This window comes from Stenella coeruleoalba (assembly GCF_951394435.1).
Source record: "Stenella coeruleoalba genome assembly, chromosome: 16".
In the NCBI taxonomy this organism is placed as follows: domain Eukaryota; kingdom Metazoa; phylum Chordata; class Mammalia; order Artiodactyla; family Delphinidae; genus Stenella; species Stenella coeruleoalba.
The window spans coordinates 15,695,316-15,719,141 of NC_137162.1; the positions used below are offsets into that span (position 1 = coordinate 15,695,316).

At 43.1% G+C, this 23,826-nt stretch overlaps 1 protein-coding gene across 5 annotated transcripts in view; it reads left to right on the forward strand.

The window, feature by feature from the left end:
- The window catches only part of ABLIM1 (actin binding LIM protein 1), a 318,168-nt gene that overhangs the window by 121,235 nt on the left and 173,107 nt on the right, over positions 1-23,826 (forward strand). Inside the window, exon 1 of one of the 5 annotated variants that reach the window (XM_079899550.1) lies at positions 16,067-16,292. The exons of the other annotated variants lie outside the window; for them this stretch is intronic. Within the exon in view, the coding sequence (XP_079755676.1) occupies positions 16,277-16,292 (16 nt within the window). The 5' untranslated portion in view covers positions 16,067-16,276. Of the gene's footprint in view, positions 1-16,066; positions 16,293-23,826 lie in introns of those variants that run through there. 5 annotated transcript variants of the gene reach the window in all.

Sequence of the window (23,826 nt, forward strand, 5' to 3'; positions counted from 1 at the left end):
TATGAGGGCTAAAATAAAATATAAATATAAAAGAAGAAAATAAACTAGCCCTTTCCTCTTCTCTCCACCCCAAATGTGGGAGGAGTGAAATAAATTCTTAGGTAATAAATACAATTAGTTTTCCAAGCAAGGAAAGATAACTTGGACCTGGGATGGCCAGGGAAATAGAAAGTAGGATTTGAGCTGGAAAATAGAGGAGACATACCCAGAATAGGAGTAGAAAGAAAATATCTCAGTGAAATGAGATTAGAAAGAAAAAAATAGAAGACATTTTTCACTTAGTTCCACTGCCTCTCTCTTCTTGGTCCAGCCTTATTGCTTTGATGTGTTTCTTTGTTTTTATTTATTTATTTTTTAGGCCTAGGAATGTGGACAAGTAACTTATTTTCACAGGAAATGTTCCCATCTAATTTACTTCCTTAAGTAACTGAATATGCTGAAATGCCCCATTAGTTTTAATTATATGTATTAATACTTAAAAACGAATCTTATTTAAAGTCAGAAGGTAAGGCAATCTGTTTATGTTTATTGTTTGGTGTTGGTATTTTTCCCTGGCTTTAAAAATATTTTTATTCTTACTAAGAGTGGACTACCTTCACAGAAACCCCTGATTTAGCATCATGTGATCCTAATGAATCTGGGGTATGACCCAGTGCTTATCATCATAGATGCCTGTTAACTTAGTAAATCAGCCATGAGTCTGGACTGGCTCTGGGACGCAAGATGAAGGCTGCCGACAGGAAAGCAGCATAGTCTATTTGTGATGCTATTTGTGATGTAGCCAGGAGAGCGGGTGATTCCTTTCTCAACCTCCAGAAGACACCACACTCAGAATGCAAAATCAGAATTCACGGGACCTTCAAATCTAAATAGGCCAGAACTCTAGAAGAACTAAGGTATGCCTTAGAATTCTAGATGTTTCTTAAGGATGGAAATAAAACTTTGATATCAACACCTTTCTCCAGGGAGTGGGAGACTGAGGCCCAGAGAAGTGAAGTGACTTTCCCCAGATCTGTTGGATAAATTAGAGGTGAAATTAGATGAAGAACTGGTCTCCTTTCTCCCTGCTTAACATTGTAGAAGAGAAGACCAAAGGACTACCAAAAATTGTTTTAATTTAGTTTGAGATTCAGCTCAGGTGAAACTTTCCTTTGAATCTTCTCCAGATGTCCCCTCTTTGGGGAATACCACACAAATGCCCATTTATGGATAAGTATTTCCACCTTTATGCACTTTTATGCTTGGTTATATCTATTTGTCTGCATGTCTCTCTTTGCCAGGTAGTAAGGTTCTTATTTGCAGCAAAGTGGTTTTAGCGGGCTTTGTTTCTCCAGTGTATAATAAATGCTGTGCTTGGTAAATAAACATATTTCACACATTTAAAAAATTAAGATTATAATTCACATGCCATAAAAATATGCCATTTTAACATGTACAATTTTGTGGGTTTTAGTGTATTCATAAAGTTGTGCAAACATCACCACTATCTAATTCCAGAGCATTTTTATCACCACTAAAAGCGACCCTGTATCTGTTAGCAGTCACTCCCTGTTACCACCGCTCCCCAGCCCCTGGGAACTCCTGATCTATTGATACTTTCTGTCTCTATGAATGTACCTGTTCTGGACATTTCCTATAATTGGAATTACACAACACATGACCTTTAGTGTCTGGCTTCTTTCACTTAGCATAATGTTTTCATGGTTCATTGATGTTGCAGCATGTTATCAGTATTTCGTTCCTTTATATGGCTATGTGGATATGCCACATTTTGTTTATCTATTCATCAGCTGATGGACATTTGGGTTGTTTCTGTTCTAGGGTATTATGAATAATGCTGGTAGGAACACCTGTGTACAAATTTTTGTGTGGACAGAAGACATATGTTTTCAATTCTCTTGGGAATATACCTACGAGTGGGATTGCTGGGTCATATGTTAACCCTATGTTTAACTTTTTGAGGAACTGTCAAACTGTTTTCCCCAGGGACTACACAATTTTGCATTAAAATTGCCCTTAATACAATTTTAAATTAAGTCAAAACTATTCCCCTAATATGAAATAACCGGTTTTCATTAAAGTGAAAAATCCCATGTGTACATTCATGCCTGTTTATACCCTGTATCTTAATCTTCAAAACCTCGTATATCCCTACAACTTAAAGGTTTGCAAACATATTGCGCAAAGGAAGGTAGGCTCTTTACTTTAGTCAGCTGGTTTTGTTGTTCTGCTACAGGTGCCTGAGGACAGCCCCCAAGCTTTGTTCGGTTGCTGTTTAAAGATTTTTCCTCATCCAAGTTCTGTAGCCATAGATAGCAACTGAAATGAATCAGAGGATGTCAGAGATGTTCTGACTCACAGTGCCCAGGAAAATCCAGCTCACAGAGGTTTGCATGTGGGCCAGTGGAGAGGGAACATTCTCATGACATAAAATAGGTCCCCAGTGGATAAAGGTGGGCTTGGGAAGAAAAGTCACATAGTTGGAGCCACTGCCAGCACCCAGCTTTCTCTCTTTATGTCTGTCACGCCCCGGATCATGTTGTAATATCATTTTTGACATCACTAGACTATTCTAGGGTGTTTAACATTTGCTCTTTGTGTGGGACAATTCCCAGTTCTGTTTCCTATCACTCTTTTCCCTGAAGGGCTATCATGTGGTTCTAATATGTAGCTGGATACGTTCATCTGTTATCTTTTCCTCAGGCCAGACTTGTCCTTGAACTGACACTCAAACTCCGTAACCAGTTGGTAGCCAGCCCTGTTGCAGGGGTACTGGCTACTTAATAATTAACTGCTCCATCACTGAAGTCATCAATTGCTACAATATTATCATTGATGGAAATACTATGTGATGTTCCTTTGTTTAGTAATAACTTCAACTGAACTTGATCTTGCATAGATCATGGTTCAGTTGGTCTATTTTAAGATTTTGAAGAGGACACGAGAAGCTACTTTCAACACGTTTCTTGGTTAGCTCTTTTATCTGGATACCAGGAGTGGTCTAGTTCATTTCCTGTCTGTAGCAACTGGTGAAAAGATGCTGAGCCCAACCAACTTTCTGTAACTCTTCCTGCATTTGGGGAGGACCATATTCTACTTGAAGCTTTCCTCTATCTCTTTTGCTAAACGGCAAGCATTCCTTTCTTCAAACCTTTATAGCATTTTCTCAGTACTTCTGATTCCAATCCCTTTCTACTTCCCCTTAAAGTTATTTAAGTACTTGTGCTACTTGCCCTACTAGAATGTAAGCTCACTGAGGGCTTAATCTAGGCATCTTCGATCTATATATCAGTCAGCTTTATGAAGTTTTATGTATTATAGATGTTCAGTAAATGCATAATTAATGAATCAGTGGTGATTTCTTTTCATTCTTCCCTGAATTTTGCCCACTTTGCTTTCAATTGTGTGATGCTATGGCTTAAAGCTGTTTTGATGGCTTTGTTGCTTTTTTCTGTGTGTAAATTTAATGGCCAATGAAGCATATTGATAAATGCCCAGCACTCTTAGTATATTTTATTCAGGAAGGGAAAAATATAGTGTATAATTCAGATCCAAAACCAAGAAGAATTTAAGTTCTAAATATTTCCCTTCCTGTCCTCCCTCCAATCTCCCCAAACCTCAACAAATCCAATACATATGCAGAATGTTTTCTGTCTTGCTGGGGAATGGTGAGAAGGGAAGAAAGGAATAAAACTACCTTTTATTCCTCTTTCAAAAATACAGCCATATGGCGTATAGTACTAGCACAATCTTTGGTGCAATTGTAGCAATGTGAAACTGTTTAAATTTTTAAAATGAAAGCCCATGTATATATGTAAATGGAATATTATTATAAAAGGATTCATTTCTACAGAGCTTGATCAATGTCATAAATCACATCCTTCCCCCCAAAACACAACTACAGTCTTAAAAGGCTTTTGGGGGCATATTGGTTTATGAGGCAGTTGTTTGTGCTGACCCCTGTGACCAGAGTTAAACCAAGTAGCCTTATTGACATATTTTAAAGGAAGAAGCACTTAGCAGCTTTCAGGGGCGTTAACTCACTCATTTGATGTTTCTAGGAACCAGGTTTGACTTTTAGAGGTGAATGCCAAGGAGATACGAGCATTCAAAAGAAGGAGGAATGTATATGTGTGAGAACATAGAGAGGTCTCGTAGGAACCCAGGAAATGCTGAGCAGTCAGGCTTCAGGAAGCATAGAATTCCAGGCTGCTCCAGGACCATCTGTTCAGTTTTGGGGAATGTCCTATTCTCTTCCCTCCCAACTGGCTTCCTCTGACACTTTACCCCTTGGAATTGTGGTATCCACATGTCTCTATGAAGCCTGCCCCTGGCCTGGCCTTACTTGATCTTTTAATACATGTACCAGCCCCTGACTAGGACTTTTCTATATGACTCTTAGTTCAGCGTCCCAGAAGTGAAAACCTAATTGACCCAGCTCCTCTTTCTCAAGGCAGGATATACATCGTAGGTGCTTGGCCAGCTGAGATGTGGGTCCCCCGTCCCCATCCAGTATCTACTTAGGATCCAGTCAGTCACAGCCAAAGCGTGAAGTCATGTTGTTCAGTGCCCGCTCAGAAGAGGCGTTGAATGGGGGCAGAAGAGGAATGATTAGGGCAAGCGTCCCCCAAGGCATATCATTACCTCTGGGCAGTGACTCTATGGTGATAATGAAAGTCTTGTCATGAGAAATTCCATGACATTTTCATAAATATGCAGGCTCAATAACTGGAAAGAAAACTAAAACTCTATGTGGGTATCCTTGGAAGCAGTGTGTCATCTCTTTTTCATTCATCAACCTCTCTGGAGGAAAGATACTATGGAAATCCTAGATAGAAATAAATGAGAAACAATTTTGGATCTTGAACCAAGAATCTGAAAAAAAAAGAAAAAAATGAATCAGTAAAACGGTAAAGGTGTATTAACTCCCTTTTAGAACCGTGAAGATACATTTGCCTTGTGATACCCTTTGCCTTACCAAGTCCAAGTGATGGGAGATGAAGTAGACAAATAGGGGTTAGGTTTTGCATAATCTCTAAGCAAAGATGAAGCAATCAGGTGCTTCTGTGAGATGCCTAGATCAAGAATCTTGGACTGTCTGGTGCAAGTCATCTCTTCCTGCTGTGAAGACAAGGACAGTATCTCTCTCATACGTCTCTCCTACCCACCTCCTGGTATTTGTTAGTTATAATATTGTTTTCATGTTGTTCTTGGCTTTCTTTGCTCACAAGAGCATTCCCATTCTCTTTCATAACCATAATCCAGTAATTGGGGTATCAGTTTCATATTTAATAGAATTCACTGCTCACTGCTAGTCCTTTTACTACAATATTTGCATTCCTGAGTTTATTTTGACTCATCTCACTCATGTCTTCATTGACTAGATGTTGATGTGAAGCTATTTTCCAAAGAAGTGTTCGTGGTGTTGTAATTCCTGGTGGTTTGTAAAAACCACCTCTGTGGTTGTGGTTGGTTTGTCCATTGCCTTTATGTCTGAACAACATTTGGGCTGAGTGAAAGGTTCTTGCGACACACACTTTCTTTCCCTCGAGATTTTCAGGTATTGCTCCGCTGTCTTCTGTGCATTAGCATTGCCACTGAGAAGTCTGAGATTAGCCTGAGTTTTTCTCTTTTGATGAGTGATGGGCTTTTTCTGTCTGGATATATGGAGAATGATATCCTTTGAAGTTCAAAAGCTTAGGTTAAGACCTGGAGTGAGCATTCTGTATCAAACTTTGTTAAAATAGTATCTCTACACTCTTTAAATCTGCAAGTTCAGATCTATCTCTATTTCAGGGAAATTCTTGTGTATTAGATCTCTGAATATATCTTCTGCTTCTTAAATTCTCTACTTCTGGGACGTAAGTTTTTTCATTTTCCTTTATTTTGCACATCTATTGATTGTCTCTCATTGTTTTAGGGTCTTTCTTCTGCATTCATTGAGATCATCTCAAACTTTTTTCTATCCTAGGAATTAGATATTTATCAGTGTCTGCTCTCTTCTTTGATGTCTCATTCATTCCTGTTGATCCTGTCTTGGTCCTCAGTTTCCACTTCTTATTTGTGTAATCTTTTTCTTCATCTCCTTCTGTTGTGTCATCATCACACAACATGAGCTCTTTTTAAATTTCATGCACTAATTCAACATTTTGTGCCCGTTCCCCTTCACTCTTGTCTCACGCAGAAGCCAGAAGGATCCTGTGGAAATGACAATCAGATCATGCAACTGTCTCTGCTCAGAGCCTCCAATGGCTTCCCACCTCACTCACTGTAAAGCCAAGGTCCTCACATGACTGATAGGGAGGGGCCTAACTCTTCCTCTTCTCTAACCTCACTCCGGCTCTCACTCCTTGAACACACCAGGTCACCTCCCTCCTTCAGACCTTTGCTCTTATTGTTCACTTGTCTGAGATGCTCTTTCCTCAAATATCCATATGGCTACTCCCCCACCTCCTTCACGTTTGTGCAAATGACACTTTCTCAAAGAGGCCTTCCTCGGCCACTCACTTCAAACCACAGCTCCTTCCCCCAACTCTCTTTCTCCAGCCTTGATTTTTCTCCAGCCTTGATTTTTCTCCATAATACTTAGCACTTCTATCATCTATATCATATGATATATATATATATGTATATTTTATTATATCAACCACACACACACAACTAGAATGTAAGCTCCATCACAGCAAGGATTTTCGTCTGTTGCCCTTACAGCCGTATCCCAGCACCTAGAGCAGTTCCTGACACTTAGTAAGCACTCAGTAAGTATTTCCTGAATGAGTGAGTGGGCTGAGGTTAACTGTCTTCCTGGGGAGGTTTCCTAACCTTGGAGTCCAGTGTTTCTTGGGTGGTTGGCATCACACTGCCTTTTTCATATGGCAGCAAAGGTCATGTGTCAAGGTATCAGGAGGGGGTCTAAATTCTTTAAGGCATTGTAAGTAAGATTCCCCACATTTGATAAGAAAAGGCTCCCTGTAGCCCAGAATGGTTTTGAAAACTTGAGCTTTTCAGTTTTCCATTATCCTCTTTTTGTTGTAAATTGATGAAGCAGTGAGAAACTAAGAAATAACAATCGTTATTACCTTCCTTGAGCTCCTTCTGGATGCCAGGCCCTTTCATTTCATAGAGAGCCTCTTTCAGCCTCACCCAGTACCAGGTACATAATTTGCAGGGTCCAGTGCAAAAGGAAAATGTGAGACCCCTGGTTCAAAGTGCAGGAGTAAAGTGCCTTTAAAGGTACTACAATATAAAGCTTTTTTTCTTTATTCCACAGACTCTTTCTCACCTTGTCATAATGTTTTTATTTGCTATTTAATGTTGTCCTAAATAAAGTAAAATTTTACATTGTTGACATGAAGTTTGACCTTTCATGTTTACACTGTGCACCGCTCATTTTAAACTCAAATATAAGAGCACTGAACTCGTTTGTGAAATTGCGCAATTTATATTTCATAGATCGTAGATGCATATGTATTTCATTCTTTCCAGAAGCGTGGGAATTCTGAACCCAAATAGCTCAACTGTTTTTATTTAACTTCTTGGATGCGTGTGCGTTCTTGCGACACTCTCTACCTTTGGCTTACTGATGGGTAAGGAAGGACGGAAGGGAAAGGGGGCAGTAGGTTGTCCTATCTTTCCTTTTGCTTCTATGTCATCATTTTCAGTGTAAGTGGTTGGCTCAATAGGGAAGTTACATGAGTCAGAAAGGATATGATAGGGTCCCTTGGTCGTTTGTGTTTCCTTGAACCCCTTGCCTTCTTTTTTGCATTGTGGTTTGGATGGAAAGTGACCTCTCAGTGCTGCTGTTTGTTCAGTCGTAGATGTGACACACTTCCCTTGCACTCCCTGAATTCCCACGCATCACGAGTCCACTGGAATTGGGAGCTCAGGGGGCATCGCAAATACCACCTGTGAAGGGGGCAGCAGGAATGCAGACACACATCCTGTACCTCTCTCGTCTGCGCACACGCATGCTCCATTGTCCCATCCAACCTCACTTATAAAACACAAGCTCAAAGTAAAATTCTTACAAATCTCAATATAACAAGAGCAGAGCATTAAACCAAATGGAGGGCCCATCTGAGCACAGGTTCCTACACAGCTTCCCAGGTCGCTCGCCCAGGAAGCCAGCCCTGTCCTCACCACAGCCTCACAAGTGGAGCATGTTACTACCGTCCACAGATGAGACTGCTGAAACCCAGAGAGAAAATAACATGCCCGAGGCCCCTGAGCCTGTGGCAGAGCTGGAGCTCAAATCCTGGCTGTTTGATCAGGTTGCCTGTGTGGCCAGTTAGCATGACAAAATAACCACAGGTAGGAGGTAAGACCCCAGGGGTTTTGGCCATTTCCAAGTAATTGTGTAACCTTGGACAAGTCTGCCTTAGGACTTTAGTTTTCATCTCAATGTGAAGCTAATGCCTATTTTTTTTTCATACAAGTTATAGTTTTTCACAAGCCAGAGGGTCGGTTGCATGGTCCCTTCTCTCTCGGTCCTGAGAGCTGGAGGAGCTCACAGAGGTGTGTGTTGGGTGACAGTGCTGGTTTTCCTGTGGAAGCACATGCACTAGTGGCCATGCACTTTGCACGCTTTATTCGGCCTGTCCCTGAGACGATGGCTGAAATGTCCCAGGAGAATGTGAGAGAGGTTATTTTCTGGGAGTGTGCCAGGGCCTAATTAGAGGGAAGGGGGCAAATGGAGGCTTTGTCAACTTTGCAAGAATTCTGTGACCACCCCCCGTAACATGTTTTTAGTTTTCTCTCTATGTAGACCACAGGAATGCTGTTCCTTGAGGATGATTAGACAGGGTAGATGATTGAATTGCAACTTCAAAGACTCGAGAATGTGGATCTGGGCAAACCATCTTCCCCTGTCCAGCCAAGGATAAGCCCAACAGGCCAAGGGGATGCGATTCACCTGGCAGGTCCTATCATAAGACATTCAAGAGCCAATGAAGGATAAGGTATCAGGAGAGAAGATCATTTTATACAGACAAGGCAAAATGGAACATCGTTTCCATTGTGTCAGGTCTTCTGGAAACGCCAAAGAAGTTGATGTACATTGAGTGCATCTTGACTCAAAAAATGTCTCTGTGTGTGTGTGTGTGTGTGTGTGTGTGTGTGTGTGTGTAGTTGGGAACAGGGGAATGGCGACTCTTTCATGACCTCTGTGGAATGAAGACCCAGCAAAGCAAAAGACCCAACAAAGCAAGAGACCCAACAAAGCAAAGGGAGGGCCCATGGCTTTGGATTCTGACAAGCCTCTTCCCTCAAGTGTAAAGATAATAACATTATCTTATCCAGTTGTTAGGAGGATTAAATGAGGTGATAAATGAATGTAAAGAGAGTAGAATGGTAGCTGACACATAATAAGCCCTCTGTAAATGGCAACAAAAGTGGTACTTAGGATTAGTTATTAAGGAGACTTTGTAAGATGCTACCTAGTTAAGTTCCTTTCAACTCATTTCTCCCCACGGTGAATTATTGGTTTGCATCTTGGCAAATACTTTCAAGCAACCACTAAATTGATTTATATATAAGACACTGAATTTACTTTTAATTTACTTGAGTAAGATTTTTAAATCAGCCTTTTTGATATAAAAATGAATACTTAGCATTTTGACTTACTATGGTAAGCCAGTGACATTTATTCCTTAGAATTCATCAAATGTCACATTCCTACTTTGTGCCTATCACTATGTGAATACAGATATTCACGTGTGATCCCTTCCCTCAGAGAGCCCACAATCTTTTGCAAAAATAGACATATAAGTCCTTCATTGCAGTGTAGTAAAATTCAGAGCACTGGTGACATTAAGTACCAGAAAGAAGGGGGTGTTGCTAGGAAAGGCATCACAGCTCCAGATGATAGGAAATGACCGTTTTTCTTTCCCAATAGCTGTATTTCTACCTAGAAAATATTAGGGGAAAAGATAAAGCCAAGAGTAAATTGTTAGGGGGAAAAAAAGCCTTTTTTCCCAAGTAATTCAAAGGTATTTCTGTACTTCTTGTGTGAACTTCTCGTGTGCCTGAAATTAGGCTAAAATTCATGAAACTCTCTGTACTATCAAAAGATCCTTTGAATTCCAGTAATAGATTCCAGTACACTTTCAGGAAAAAGGCTTGTTTTGTGCTCCCTCTGCAGTTTATATCTTTAGTGGATTATTTATAGAGAGCTTTAAATATACCTTAGTAATTTTTCCCAAGCTGCAACCTGTTGTTTAGGTCCAAACTCAGAACTCGCTTCTGAGAAGGACCATAGGGAAGTTTTGGATACAAATGTAAAATAATTCTACTTGAAGAACTCATGGAAAAGAAGTTTGCTGGGCATTGATTCTGTGAGATTCGCATGGAAAAAATCCTAAGAATTCCCGTTGAAAACATGAGAGTGGGATCAAGAGAGATCAGACATTTAGGAGTTTGTGTCAGACTGTAGGAAACTTTGGAATCATCACTACTAATAAATTTTCATGCAGATTGCCGTGAATGTCAGGATGATTGTTATTTCAGCCAACTGAGAAGATGGAGGTTGTTTTTTAGATGTGGCAGCATGGGCTATAGCTATGTTTGTAAATTTCATGTTCATTTACTTCCTGTGATGCAGGCCCATGTGCTAGGCCAGTCAGTGGTCCTTCAACACTTAAGGAGCTGGTGCAGCTCAAGCCCCATCCCCGAAAATCTGAATCATCAGACCTTGGATGGGACCAGGTGTATGCATTTAAAGCATCCCTCGTATTTTTTTTATCCCTGGAGGTCTGCAGGCTGCACTCTTGGGAGTCTAGCAAAGCATGAAAACCTCCTTCCCTTCATGGAGCTCACAGCCTCATTGTGGACATGAAGCCATTACTACAGGAGGATAAGCCAATCCCAAATGCTTTGTGCTACTTAAAGTGCTATGTGTGGGATGTGCCTGGCTGTCATTTTATTCTATTTCTCAGGGAAATATTTAAGTACACTAATAAACATAGACACTTTCTGGGCATGTCTGCTAAACACGGGACATGCACACACCAACACAATCCAATTTGGAGGAAGGAGGAGGTATGGTTGGAAACACATCATGGCAGACTTTGAAATGCACCCAAAGTATTTTGAACTTAATTGGTAAAGAAATAGGTAGCTCAGGTTTGAGACTCTCATCACATCACTTCTAATGTCCATCGTCCTTAGTGTGGCATTCAGAGCCCTCCATGATCTGCCACCCTGGCCTTAGTTTGAACCTCTCCCCATTCCTCTTGAACAGTGAGCTTGATACCTCGTCCCAAGGGGAGGCCATGGAATGATCTTTCCCCCTTTCTTCATTTGTCACCCCTCTCTTACTTCTTTACTCCTCCTAGAAGCCTCTCCTGACTCCCCAGATTGGGCTCAGTACTGCTCTGCACCCTGTGCACCCACTTCTGTCTTTTTTTTTTTTTGGCTGCATCGGGTCTTCATTGCTGTGCGCGGGCTTTCTCTAGTTGCGGCGAGCTGGGGCTACTCTTTGTTGCAGTGTGCGGGCTTCTCATTGTGGTGGCTTCTCTCGTTGTGGAGCATGGGCTCTAGGCGCCTGGGCTTCAGTAGTTGCAGCACGTGGGCTCAGTAGTTGTGGCTCGTGGGCTCTAGAGCGCAGGCTCAGTAGTTGTGGCGCATGGGTTTAGTTGCTCCATGGCATGTGGGATCTTCCCGGACCAGGGATCGAACCCGTGTCCCCTGCATTGGCAGGTGGATTCTTAACCACTGCACCACCAGGGAAGTCCCCCCACTTCTGTCTTACCACCTTCCTAACTGGGTTGAGAGTTTTTGTGTGTGAGCATCTCCTCCACTAGATGGTAAGCAACTCCAGAGCAGTGATTTCTCTCTTCCTGTTTTGGTATTGCCAGCCCAGTACTTGACGTACCGTAGATGCCCCATAAATATCTGCAGTGAGGTTGGTAGATGTAAACATTAAATGGAAAGCAAATAACAAACTCATTCTCAAGTTTTCCTTCAGCTGGATTCTGCTAGAGAGGATTTTGAGCACTCTTCTGCCAATGAGTCCAAAGGTGTTGAAGGATGGGTGGCCATGGAGGGGTCCTGAAATTCCTGCCCTGTGGATGCACAGGCCATAGGCAATCCGCGGCTCTGTAGGAGAGAGCAGTGAAGATGTGGACTCCATCAGGTTGCTTGTTTTCTGGTTTTCACATTTCCCCCTTAACTGGCATGGCTTCTTTGGAAGTGATGTACTCTTGATTTTTTGCCAAGAGTGGCTGTGTGCTCACAAAGCTTTTCTCTGCAACAAAATGGTTTCTGTCCTTTGGTCACTTGTGGACAACCCTGGCTTCATTTTGTGAGTGAATGACAAGGCAGCAGTGAGTCAGTTTGGGGGAATAAAACAACAAATGAACCCACGGGTTGGTGTCTGTATTATGAAGCCTTATCTCATCTGAGTGGAATGAGATTGAGATAAGTTCTTTGGAAATCTTCTCTAGAAATAACAATAAAAAGTCCTGCTGTCTTATGAACTGTACATTTTTTATTTTTTCCTTCATTTATGTTGCTGCACTTCTCGTAGCTTTAACTAACTGTAAAGTAGAAAATATCTATGCTTTGCTTCTGTTCTCAAAGCTCTTAATTATTTGGCCCTGAGGCTGGAGACAAAAACAATTTGGTCTTACTCTGCCACATTCCAAAAATAACTTTAGTAATACCCTCTTTGGTTATCTTAAAAGTGTAGGGTGGATGCTTTTATCCTAAAGTAGCAGTGTCTGACTGTTGGGGGGACTTTAGCTATATGACTGTTGTTTAGCAACTAAATGCTGGTGACTCATTCCCTCTGACTGTGGTACAGGAAAATTCTTTCCATGGAAAACACAGGAGGGGGGCAATCGCTCTGAACCACTATGTAGTATTTTCCTTTGGAAAAGGCTTCTCTGGAAATGAATAGGCACCAGCTGTTACTCTGCTGGCGTAGTCTCCAAAGCGGCCAGTGAGCCTTCCTCAACCAGGGTTTCTGCGCAGTTTACCCACAAAGGTATACAGGTAGGTTCAGAGCTGTAATAAATCAGTTTGGTTAATAAACTGAAATCTCAGGATTAAAAATGGTCACCCTGAATAAAAGAGACATTGAACTAATTGCATTTACAGTATCCAGAATATTTATGTATGATTTGGTTTGGACTAGAAACACAATGGTGTTTTAGCGTCACATTCCATGGGGTGTGGGGCGGGAGGGGAGAGAGAGAGGGTGAGAGAGGGAGTGCCTCCGTGAGGGGCTAATCTATTGATGCAGCAAAAATATAATAAAATAAATTCACCTGCTAGGCTCACAGCACCAAACTAATTCCAGTTCTCCGAGTTTAATTTTGCTTGTCCGCATCTCCTTGCAGGCTCTGAGGATGTTAGGGATGAGAGAAGTAGACCGTGCAGTGCTAGCCGTGAACTTTCGGGGATAGAAAGGGCTTGTCCCTCCTGCTCTTGAGCCCTGCCCATCCCTCTCGACCTGAGGTCGTGCTGCTCTCATGCTTGGCTCTTATTTATGAATGGAGGTTAGAGAAGCCGCTTAAAGGCTCTATAGAGCTCACACTCCAGCTGGCTGCTGACTTAGGAAAAACATGACCCTATGGGGCTGCAGTGGGGTCAGGGAGGACCGTGGGAGAAGTTTGTGTCATAGAAATGACGACCCATGGGTTGGAGGGGCCTTATTAGCCCTTTCTTACAGGCAGAGATGCCCAGGCTATTAATAGTAAAGCCCTGAATCACAGATGTAGGAATGTCACAGCTGCTTGAGCTCTGCCACTGTTACCCGGCAGAAAACCAGCCCCACCCAACGTCATTTCAGCTATAAACAACCTCGGAGGCAAAGATGAGGCACGTTGATTGACTTCATTCCTTTCTGTCACCCCAGCTCTCTTAGACCCAACACGGTACAATATTTGCAGTAAAACAGTCGAATCCTGGCTGTGCGTTCGGGTTTTGCAGGGCGGCTTGTCCATCTGCTGCTCTCTCCGAGCCACGGCATCTGCCTTTGTGTCTCTTGCTCATCACATCTCTCCCACGTGGTGGGGAGAGCAAGCAAACAATCTGGATTTCGGAGACAGGTGCTGGAATGGGGTGGGCGTCGGCTTAGTGACCCCAGCCTCCACCACCCCCCCCGGAAGTCACCTGCTCCCGTGAGACCAGCGTGTGCTCCTGCGGGTCAGAAATCGAAAGCCTTGTCACTTGTCAGGTTTCACTGCCACTGCTGGAGCAGACTTAGGCTGGTGAGCGGTGCAGGGGTGACTGCCCTGCACTTTGTGGCTGGGAGGGTTCCTCCCTCACATAGACACAGCCCAAGAGGGGCTTGTCTAGAAAACTCTAAAGAAGGGGGAAGTCAGAATCCTACCTGGATAACTCAGATTTTTACTTTGATCCTGGATGAGGAATGGAATCCTGAAAGAGCCTCTTCCCAGACTCCCTCTCATTGTCCGGTCGGTCCCCCGCTCCTCCCATTTCAGGAAAGGGGTCGGGGAGCAGCAGGGCAAATCACAAATCCAATGTCATTATTCATTTTTCGTTATAACTCAGCCTCCAGGACCTTAAAAGTTGAAGAAAATGAGCTTGAAGGCACCCTAGCATTATTTTTCTACCAAGCCTAATTTTATTTATTTATTTATTTTGGGGGGTAGGAATTGAACACATATTTACTTGCATAGATTTAAATCGCAGTTTCTACAATAAAAATAGAAAGGTTACCCTTTCACTTTTTTTTTTTAACATCTTTACTGGAGTATAATTGCTTTACAATGGTGTGTTAGTTTCTGCTGTATAACAAAGTGAATCAGCTATACATATACATATATCCCCATATCTCCTCCCTCTTGCATCTCCTTCCTACTGTCCCTATCCCACCCCTCTAGGTGGTCACAAAGCACCGAGCTGATCTCCCTGTGCTATGCAGCTGCTTCCCACTAGCTATCTGTTTTACATTTGGTAGTGTATATATGTCCATGCCTCTCTCTCACTTGATCCCAGCTTACCCTTCCCCCTCCCCGTGTCCTCAAGTCCCTTCTCTACGTCTGCGTCTTTATTCCTGTCCTGCCCCTAGGTTCTTCAGAACCTTTTTTTTTTTAGATTCCATATATATGTGTTAGCATACGGTATTTGTTTTTCCCTTTCTGACTTACTTCACTCTGTATGACAGACTCTAGGTCCATCCACCTCACTACAAATAACTCAATTTCTTTTCTTTTTATGGCTGAGTAATATTCCATTGTATGTATGTGCCACATCTTCTTTATCCATTCATCCGATGATGTACACTTAGGTTGTTTCCATCTCCGGACTATTGTAAATAGAGCTGCAATGAACATTTTGGTACATGACTCTCTGAATTATGGTTTTCTCAGGGTATATGCCCAGTAGTGGGATTACTGGGTCATATGGTAGTTCTATTTTTAGTTTTTTAAGGACCCTCCATACTGTTCTCCATAGTGGCTGTATCAATTTACATTCCCACCAACAGTGCAAGAGGGTTCCCTTTTTTCCACACCCTCTCCAGCATTTATTGTTTGTAGATTTTTTGATGATGGCCATTCTGACCGGTGTGAGGTGATACCTCATTGTGGTTTTGATTTGCATTTCTCTAATGATTAGTGATGTTGAGCATTCTTTCTTGTGTTTGTTGGCAGTCTGTATATCTTCTTTGGAGAAATGTCTGTTTAGGTCTTCTGCCCATTTTGGGATTGGGTTGTTTGTTTTTTTGATATTGAGCTGCGTGAGCTGCCAAGGCTAATTTTATCTATTCAGTTGGTCTGAAAGAAGCTGAATTGACAGCAGCAGTAATAGGAGACTAATAAGCTAACAATTGACTAGTTTTCCTTATTGGAACAGTCCCTGGCTTGCCCCTCGGCCCCCCTCTTCTGGCAATCATTTATCAGACCCCAGGAGGGGGCCAGGGCTCCAGCGCATTTTGGTGCCCGTTTTCCCGGCACGGCACGAGGAATGCTACGTGGTGTCAGTGACCAGAGATTAGGACACTGGAATTTTGCATTTGTTACAGCAGCAGCTGTAGTGAGTGGCTGAGGCCGAAGGGCAGCGTCCCCCCCCCCAGGCCCCCCCCGCAGCAGGGCGCGGCCACCACTCGGCTGCGATCGCTGGGGCGGGCACCGGAGCTCGGCCTTCCAGACGGGGGGCGGGATTTTAGAAAGAAGCCCCGGACTTGGCAAGTGGATGCCCCGGCTCTTCCTCGCTGCCTCTGCCGCAGCCGAGCTGCCTGCCTAGGGGCGCTCCCACTCCTAGACTTTGTTCCTGTTTCCTTCGGCGGTGCTCTCCAAAGGCCCTGGTTGCCATGGTGAAGGAGAAAGGTAATTATAAATATCGATCACTGTGCATGGTTGCAGAAGTTGGACAGGTGCTTCAGGGCTCGGCCACCTAATGGGGGATGATCAATGGAAAGCCGGGCAGACATGTTCCTGGTTTAAGAATCTGTATTGTGATGTCTGGGTTTCCACAGAAGGGAGACTTACTTCATCAAGAACCTTTCATTTAGCCACGGCGTCGTCAGAAGCACATCCTATTTCTGGAGTGTTTGCACAGCCGAGCTCCCGGGCGTGCGTCTCTTTTGCCTGACATTGCATTTTGAATTTTTGGTTGTGTTTGAGCCTTGCCTTCCTGCCCTCATCCTAGCCTCCATTCTTCCTCACTTACCCCCACCCAAATCAATAAATTAATGAAGATGTGTAATGAAAGGACCCTTCTACCACGTCTGTGCTGTTTGGGCATCTGCCCAAGCCTAGCTGGACTGGCTGGAAGTTCGAAGCGGGCTGTCTTAAAGGTTCCAGGTGTGCCACTCTAATAACCTGTCATTTCAGCGGCATCCCTAATCACTCCTCCAAACACCTTAAAGGATGCTTAACATGTCAAAGGTGACAGATTATGTCTTAAGAAGAAAGTAAAAAGGGAGAGGGCAATCAGGCTCTGCACAGGTGTGCAGTATTTATGCACTGGGTGTGGTCCTGAAATGGAAGTTAAATCTTTCAGAATTGACTTGTAGTTTAAATTATTTGTTTATCTGGGAAATATAAAAGAGCACAACAGTGTTTGATTTTAATTATCCATGTAATATATAAATATGTCTTACGTTAAGAAAAGTGAAATGTCACAGGAGACTAGAGAATGAAAGATGAAATCTCCTTGCCCCTACCCTGTACACCTCAACTCCCCTTTCTCTCTTGAGGCAAAATTGTTAATAGTTACTGTGCCTCCTTTTAGACCTAGACAGGAATAAGATAGATAGATGAGAGATAGATAGATAGATAGGTAGATAGTATTTTAAAAGAATCATTCTTTGATCATTTTCTGTGACTTGATTTTTTCCCTTAATGTGTCTTCGGGACCTTTACAACATGATTTGATAGTGTGAGTAACCACCGTTTAATTTTGCTTTTTTGGTAAGCTTGGATTTATTCTACCACATTTTCTGACTGTGGACGTACTTTTCTCCATAAACACAGATGTCTGCTCTTCGGGGGCTGTCTTGAACATTTCAGTGATTTATCTTTATGTACTTTCTCGTAAAGCCCCTACAGGGAATAAATATTAGGTGAATGTGCTGAACTCAAATTGATCCCTATTGCTGGAAACTCAGTTCAGGTTTATTATGCTAATGGATGGATGGAGAAATAGGATCATGACAGCTAACTGTATTAAGACCACACCTTAGGACAAAGAGAAACAGCTTCTGCTCCATCCATTCTGCTCCTGTGTATCTTTCATAAATCACGTTGTTTTGCTTTGGTTTTTCATGGACTAAGGGGTAATTGAGTGAAATGATTTGGTGTGAATATAGGTGCCTCTAATAATGTTTCCTCTCTTTTTGGGGTGATACCAGGAACCCTCAGAGTAACAGATAAATATGTTGACATTTAATCAAGGTCAGGTCCCTTCATTTTTACCTCTCCCACAGAGGAGAGAAACAACCTGGCTCTAATCTCTATTGCTAATGGATTTGAGTTTGTTTCCCCAACAGGAGTAATTTATGAGTGATGGGAAAGGGGATTGTAAAAGCCACTTCCCGATTCCATCCCCCAGGGGTCCGTGGAAGCTCCAGACTTGCTGTATGTGGTGAATGTATTATAGATCAGTGGTCTCCGAATAGCAGCTCTTTTTAAGTCATTGCAGACTTCCCAAAGCTCGGATTGCCTGGGTTCACATTTGCTTTACAAGTCAGTAGCCACTTTCTGACTGGAACACTTTGGACAGGGCACCGAGAGGTCACATACTAGTATTATCTTAGCCCTTAGCCACTGATTAAAGGCTGTTCCTTTTTTATTTTGAGGTCTGTGTCCGTCTCCACTTCTGTCTCCCAGCTTCCTGATTGCATTGACCTCAGCCAACAGCAGGGGAAGGCAGGGTTTTTGGTGGGTACACAAGCTTTCTTCCGTGGGAAGAAAGGAATTTCATTATAGCTTTTAAAGCGAGAAGGGCACAGGAAAGCATGCAGTCCAGACATTCATCCTAGAGTGAGAAAATGGGGCTTCAGAAAGGGTAGGTAAATTGCTCAAAATCACACAGCGGGTAATTGGACCAAGCGCTCATCCTCTGTGTTCCATCAAAGCAGAACATGGCTCAGTGTCTGCATTTACTACAGCGTGTGGACACCCATTGGCTCCGTCACTAGACAGCGAGCGTCTCAGCAGCAGCCCTGTGTCTCTCTCTTTAATCTTCCAGTTCATAGCTTGGTGCCTGCCCATCGTAGATTCTTACAGTTGAAACAGGTTGGCCTGTTGTCAGAGCTGGATCCAGAACCTGTGTCTTCCTGATTCTGAGACCTTTCTAGTCCTCTCCATTTTCTCTTGCTGCCAGAGAGGCCTAGCTTCTTCCTTTCTCCTGGAGCTGACATGAATCAGCCTTGAGCGAGCTTGGATCACGGCAGCGTCCATCCTGAGGAACGTGGGAAGCCCTCTGAAGGAGTGACGTAGATTGCCTGTTGCTCACCACTTAGAGATGGTTTAGCTCCCACCGGTTTGCACCACCATTCTCTCTCCTAGGTAAAGTTTCCAAGTATCTCTCGGCTTGGGGTTGACACTGACTAGAAAGAAAGCATGCTGGCAGATCACACCTCTACAGGTGTGGACTGACATTTACCAACATGCTTTGACCCTCCTTCTCTTCTCTTCTCCTAACCAGGTGCCCACCCATTTCCAGTTGCAGAGACTTATTGATCTGGGAATCTTGATGAAGTGGTTATTTCTCTGACGCGTTCAACAGCGTCTTACCCTTGCTGTGTCCTATAACAAAGAAGCAGGAGAGATTTTGTGGGTTTATCAGTCAGTATCTGTCTTCCTGAATACACTTTCATCAGCCTCAACTCCAGAGCCCACTCTACTCATTTAAAAACTGTCATTGCCTAGCTTACGTGTGTTCTAGTACAAGTTTTAAAAATGAACACAAAAGGGATTTATTATTCCTTTTTGTTAGAGAAAACAAGAATAAGCAAATACTAGAGATTACGTTGTGTAAACACTCATTTATTTAAACAATAAGGGGGGCCTTATGGGGTTTGGAAATCATGTAAGAGGATAAAAATTTAGCAGCAAGGGAGTCACATCAAGGACAGAGCTCTACATTTGAGCAAATCATTTTTTGTTTATTTTGTTTCTCAGAAGTTTTCTGTCACCGTTAGATGACCCAACTTGCTTTTATTTATTTTTTAAATAAATTTATTTATTTATTTTGGCTGCATTGGGTCTTCATTGCTGCACGTGGGCTTTCTCTAGTTGCGGCGAGCGGGGGCTACTTTCTCTTCGTTGCGGTGCGCGGGCTTCTCGTTGTGGTGTCTTCTCTTGTTGTGGAGCACGGGCTCTAGGCACACGGGCTTCAGTAGTTGTGGCACGTGGGCTCAGTAGTTGTGGCGCACGGGCTTAGTTGCTCCATGGCATGTGGGATCTTCCCGGACCAGGGATCGAACCCGTGTCCCCTGTGTTGGCAGGCAGATTCTTAACCACTGCGCCACCAGGGAAGTCCCCCAACTTGCTTTTAAGGTCGAGCAGGACCCAGTGAAACTCATTGTAGTTCACCCTCAGTGGAGAGACGTTCACCCTCCACCTGACATTCAGGTATATGAGACACACACACACAAACACACACACACATGGAGCAGTCTTGTTTCTTAGCAACTTCTGAGAACAGCAGTGTACTGAGTCTCAGATGTGTCCTACAGACTGGCACCAACGTAATCCTCTTGGGACGCTGATGTCATCATATTTCCAGCTCAGAAACCTAAATGAGTGACAAGGTAAAGTTCAAGGCTTCCTGCTAATCATTGAGGGTTCTCCTCAAGTCCTGAAATTACCTCCTCCCCACCGCTATCTAAGACAATCTTGTTTTTTTTGTGTGTGCTTTTATTTCTTTCTTTATTTACTTACGTCTTTATTGGAGTATAAGTGCTTTACAATGGTGTGTTAGTTTCTGCTTTATAACAAAGTGAATCAGCTATACATAAACATATGTTCCCATATCTCTTCCCTCTTGCGTCTCCCTCCCACCCTCCCTATCCCATCCCTCTAGGTGGTCACAGAGCACCGAGCTGATCTCCCTGTGCTATGCGGCTGCTTCCCACTAGCTATCTATTTTACATTTGGTAGTGTATATATGTCCATGCCACTCTCTCACTTCGTCCCAGCCTCCCCTACCCTCCCTGTGTCCTCAAGTCGGTTCTCAACGTCTGCATCTTTATTCCTGCCCTGCCACTAGGTTCTGTTTTTGTTTTTAATGTTACTATTAAATCTGCCAGTTATTGAAAATATACTAACTGGCAGGCTTTGTGTTGAAAGCCTTACGTACATTGTCTCTAATCTTTGAAACCATCAAGGTCAGTGGTACTCCTCCCCTTGAATAGATGAGGAAGAGGGGGTTCACAGGAGTTTAGAAACTTGCCAGAGGTCACTTAGCGAGAAAGTAGAAGAGCTGATTTTCTACCCAGGCCTGTCTGCCTCCAGAATCTGTGCTAATTGTACTTATGGTACCTCCCCCCACACTTTTCCTATTTGAATAATCATGGCGGTATCTTCCTTCTCCATCCTGGGTCATTCTGCCCCTCCTGTCCTGGTAAGAAATATATATAGTCTCCTTTTCTGTATCCGCCCAAGACCTAACTCAAGTTCTGCTTCCTAACAGTGCTTTACAAAGGCCCACCCCTTCTGTATGTTCTTCTAGAGTTACTCTGAACACTGAAGTAAACACCAGAGAAATTATACAACAATTTAATCATCACCTGTATGACTTAAGGAAGAGTGTCTGTCTCTCCCTAAGGAGTTGTTGACTTCATATATTGTCTTAACAAACAACATTTAGAGTTGCCACGTGTTGTTGCCTCTAATGGTATCTGTTCTTCCCCCCATCGCACTCCTTCCAAAACCCACTCTTTCCAAAACCCACACCCACACAGACACTGCCCACTCAGGCGCGTGCACGCTGCCTAATGTAATCAAAATCCATTTCTGTTGCATCCTTGGGGAAGTCTGAGAACAGATCGTTCTCTGCAGTATAATAATTCATTATCCATCCAAGTTGCCTTCCAGGCCCCCTGTTGGTGTAAAATAGCTTCTCCTAGATTCAGTTTTCCAACCCTGCTTACCAGGTTGAGGCTTCCTACCCCACCCCTACCTGTGCCTGGAATTGTCTAGGTTCTTCATTTTTCCTTAACTCGAAAAGCCCCAAGTTTTTCAAGGGACACCAATGACAGGGATATTTCCTAAGTAAGGTCTAAAGGGAAGCTATTGATTTAGGGAGACACCACGATGCTATAAGCTTCAGAACACATTGTCTTGATCTGTGACTTATGCACACAGCTCAGTTGTGAACTTTGAATCTTTGGAGGGAGAGGAGATCCAGTTTTGTCATCATATTCCACTCGAAAGGAAAAAAAAACCAAGCGTGAATTTCTCTTACTGTTTTATAAACGAAATAGTACTACTCTCACTAGGAAGTACGGCTCTGCTCTGGTTTTCTTCACAACTGAAGGGCTGTCTGGGTGATGGGATTTCTAACGCTAAGGGAAAGAACTTCACATTAAAAAACAAAAAAAATCACAACAGATCCCTGCCCTCTGCCACCTACTCACTGACGTCTAAAAATGTTTATCCAGAGAGAGAAAAAAAAAGACTTTGTTTCCACAATTCGACTTAAGGCTGAATGTGGAAAGAAATCTGAGAGAAGGAACACATTGACAAATGTACCCTCTCTTGAGAACATCTCAGCTGGTTGGGCCACTGAGATGGGTGGTCTTCTTTATCCATTCATCTGTCGATGGACATTTAGGAGAAACCCTTTTTTAAAGAACAAGAACTTGACTTTCCAAAGTCCTGCAGAAAAGACATCCTCAGTGAGACTCACCCTACCAAGAGCAAAATCTTGTGCACCGATTCTCTGTGAGGAGGGGGCTTCTCTGCGTCATCATCATATTCACAGCTCCTGGGAGGCAGGCAGGAGGGCCCTCATAGTGTTTGCATCTCGTATGCCAAAGCCGAAATGCTGAGTATTTTCCTGGGCCAGCATTAGAGTCAGAGGACCTTTCAGAAGGTTCAGTGATGGGTGAGCGGTGCAGGATTTCTTCCCATTGTGGTTGAGCCTGATCTGGGCACACCACAGTAGAATCCAGCCCAGCTTCCTATTCCATTGTGTGTTGGTGTGATGGTGACTCATACGGAGAGGTATGTTTATCCCAAACTGGCAGGAGCTGTGTATTCAAGGGCAAATTTCGTTAACAGTGGGGAGGGTGAATATTTGTATGCATGACCTCTTTTCTCTGAAACGTTGTATTTGTGTTCACACTGACATGATTAATGCTATTATGGTCCAGTGTGCCCTGAGGGGCCCCAGGGTTGAGTTTCTGTGTCCCACTGCAATCCAATAGGCTGACTTCTTTGAATACTTGGACTTAACTGTGAAGATGCTGGTTTTCTTAAGACTTCCAGGGAAATTACTATCTAGGGCAGTGGTTCTCAACTGTTAGCAGGCATCAGAACCACCTGGAAGGCTTGTAAGAACAGGGGTTTCTAGGTCCTCTTCCCAGAGTTCTGATTCAGTAAGTCTGAGGAAGGGCCTGGGGTTTTGCATTTCTAGCAATTCCCAGGTGATGTTGACGCCTGTGGTCCGGGGATCATACTCTGACACTGTCTAGGTAATCCATGGTTTCTGTGGGTAAAATGATCAGCCTTCCAGGCAGAGAAGTCAGAACTTTTATATAAGTAGCCTCTCCATTCTCTTTTGCTAATTTATCTTGCTTACAACGCAGACAGCAAAGAGAAGGCCGAGAGCATTGTTCTCACTCTGACTCTCCTGCGTCGCAGAATAAAGCTATAGTTCATTAAAAAAAATATCTTCTGGGAGATCTGAGTGGCCAGGAGACTGCTGTCAGTATATGACACTGGATGGGCAGAGAGTGGGCATGGGAGGAAGTTACAAGGTGCCTTTCCCTGGGAGTAAGTTGGCGTTCAGCTTGACTTGGGGAAGGCAGGGAGTCATGGCACAGGAGTGCCATTCTGTAACCATCATTCCTAATCTAGAAGGGTTAGGTGAACATTTTTACTGGGGTTCATACACCTTTTTGGAATCCTTTGTAAAAGATAGTTTCAAAGGAGCCAGGATAGTCTCTGAGGAGCTAAAACATAGTATTAAAACCTGGAGCATTTCACCCACCTCCGCTATATCGGTCTGTATTCTAGATGTCTGGATTCTGTCTTGTCATTCAACAACATTGATTGTTCAGCAGTCTGTATTCACAATGCTATTTGAAACATTGTGCAGGGAGAAACAAGAAAAATTAAGACAAATAGAGAATGGTAGAGAAAGGTAGCACGGTTATTTCACTGTGGAGTATCTGATGGGAAATGAGAG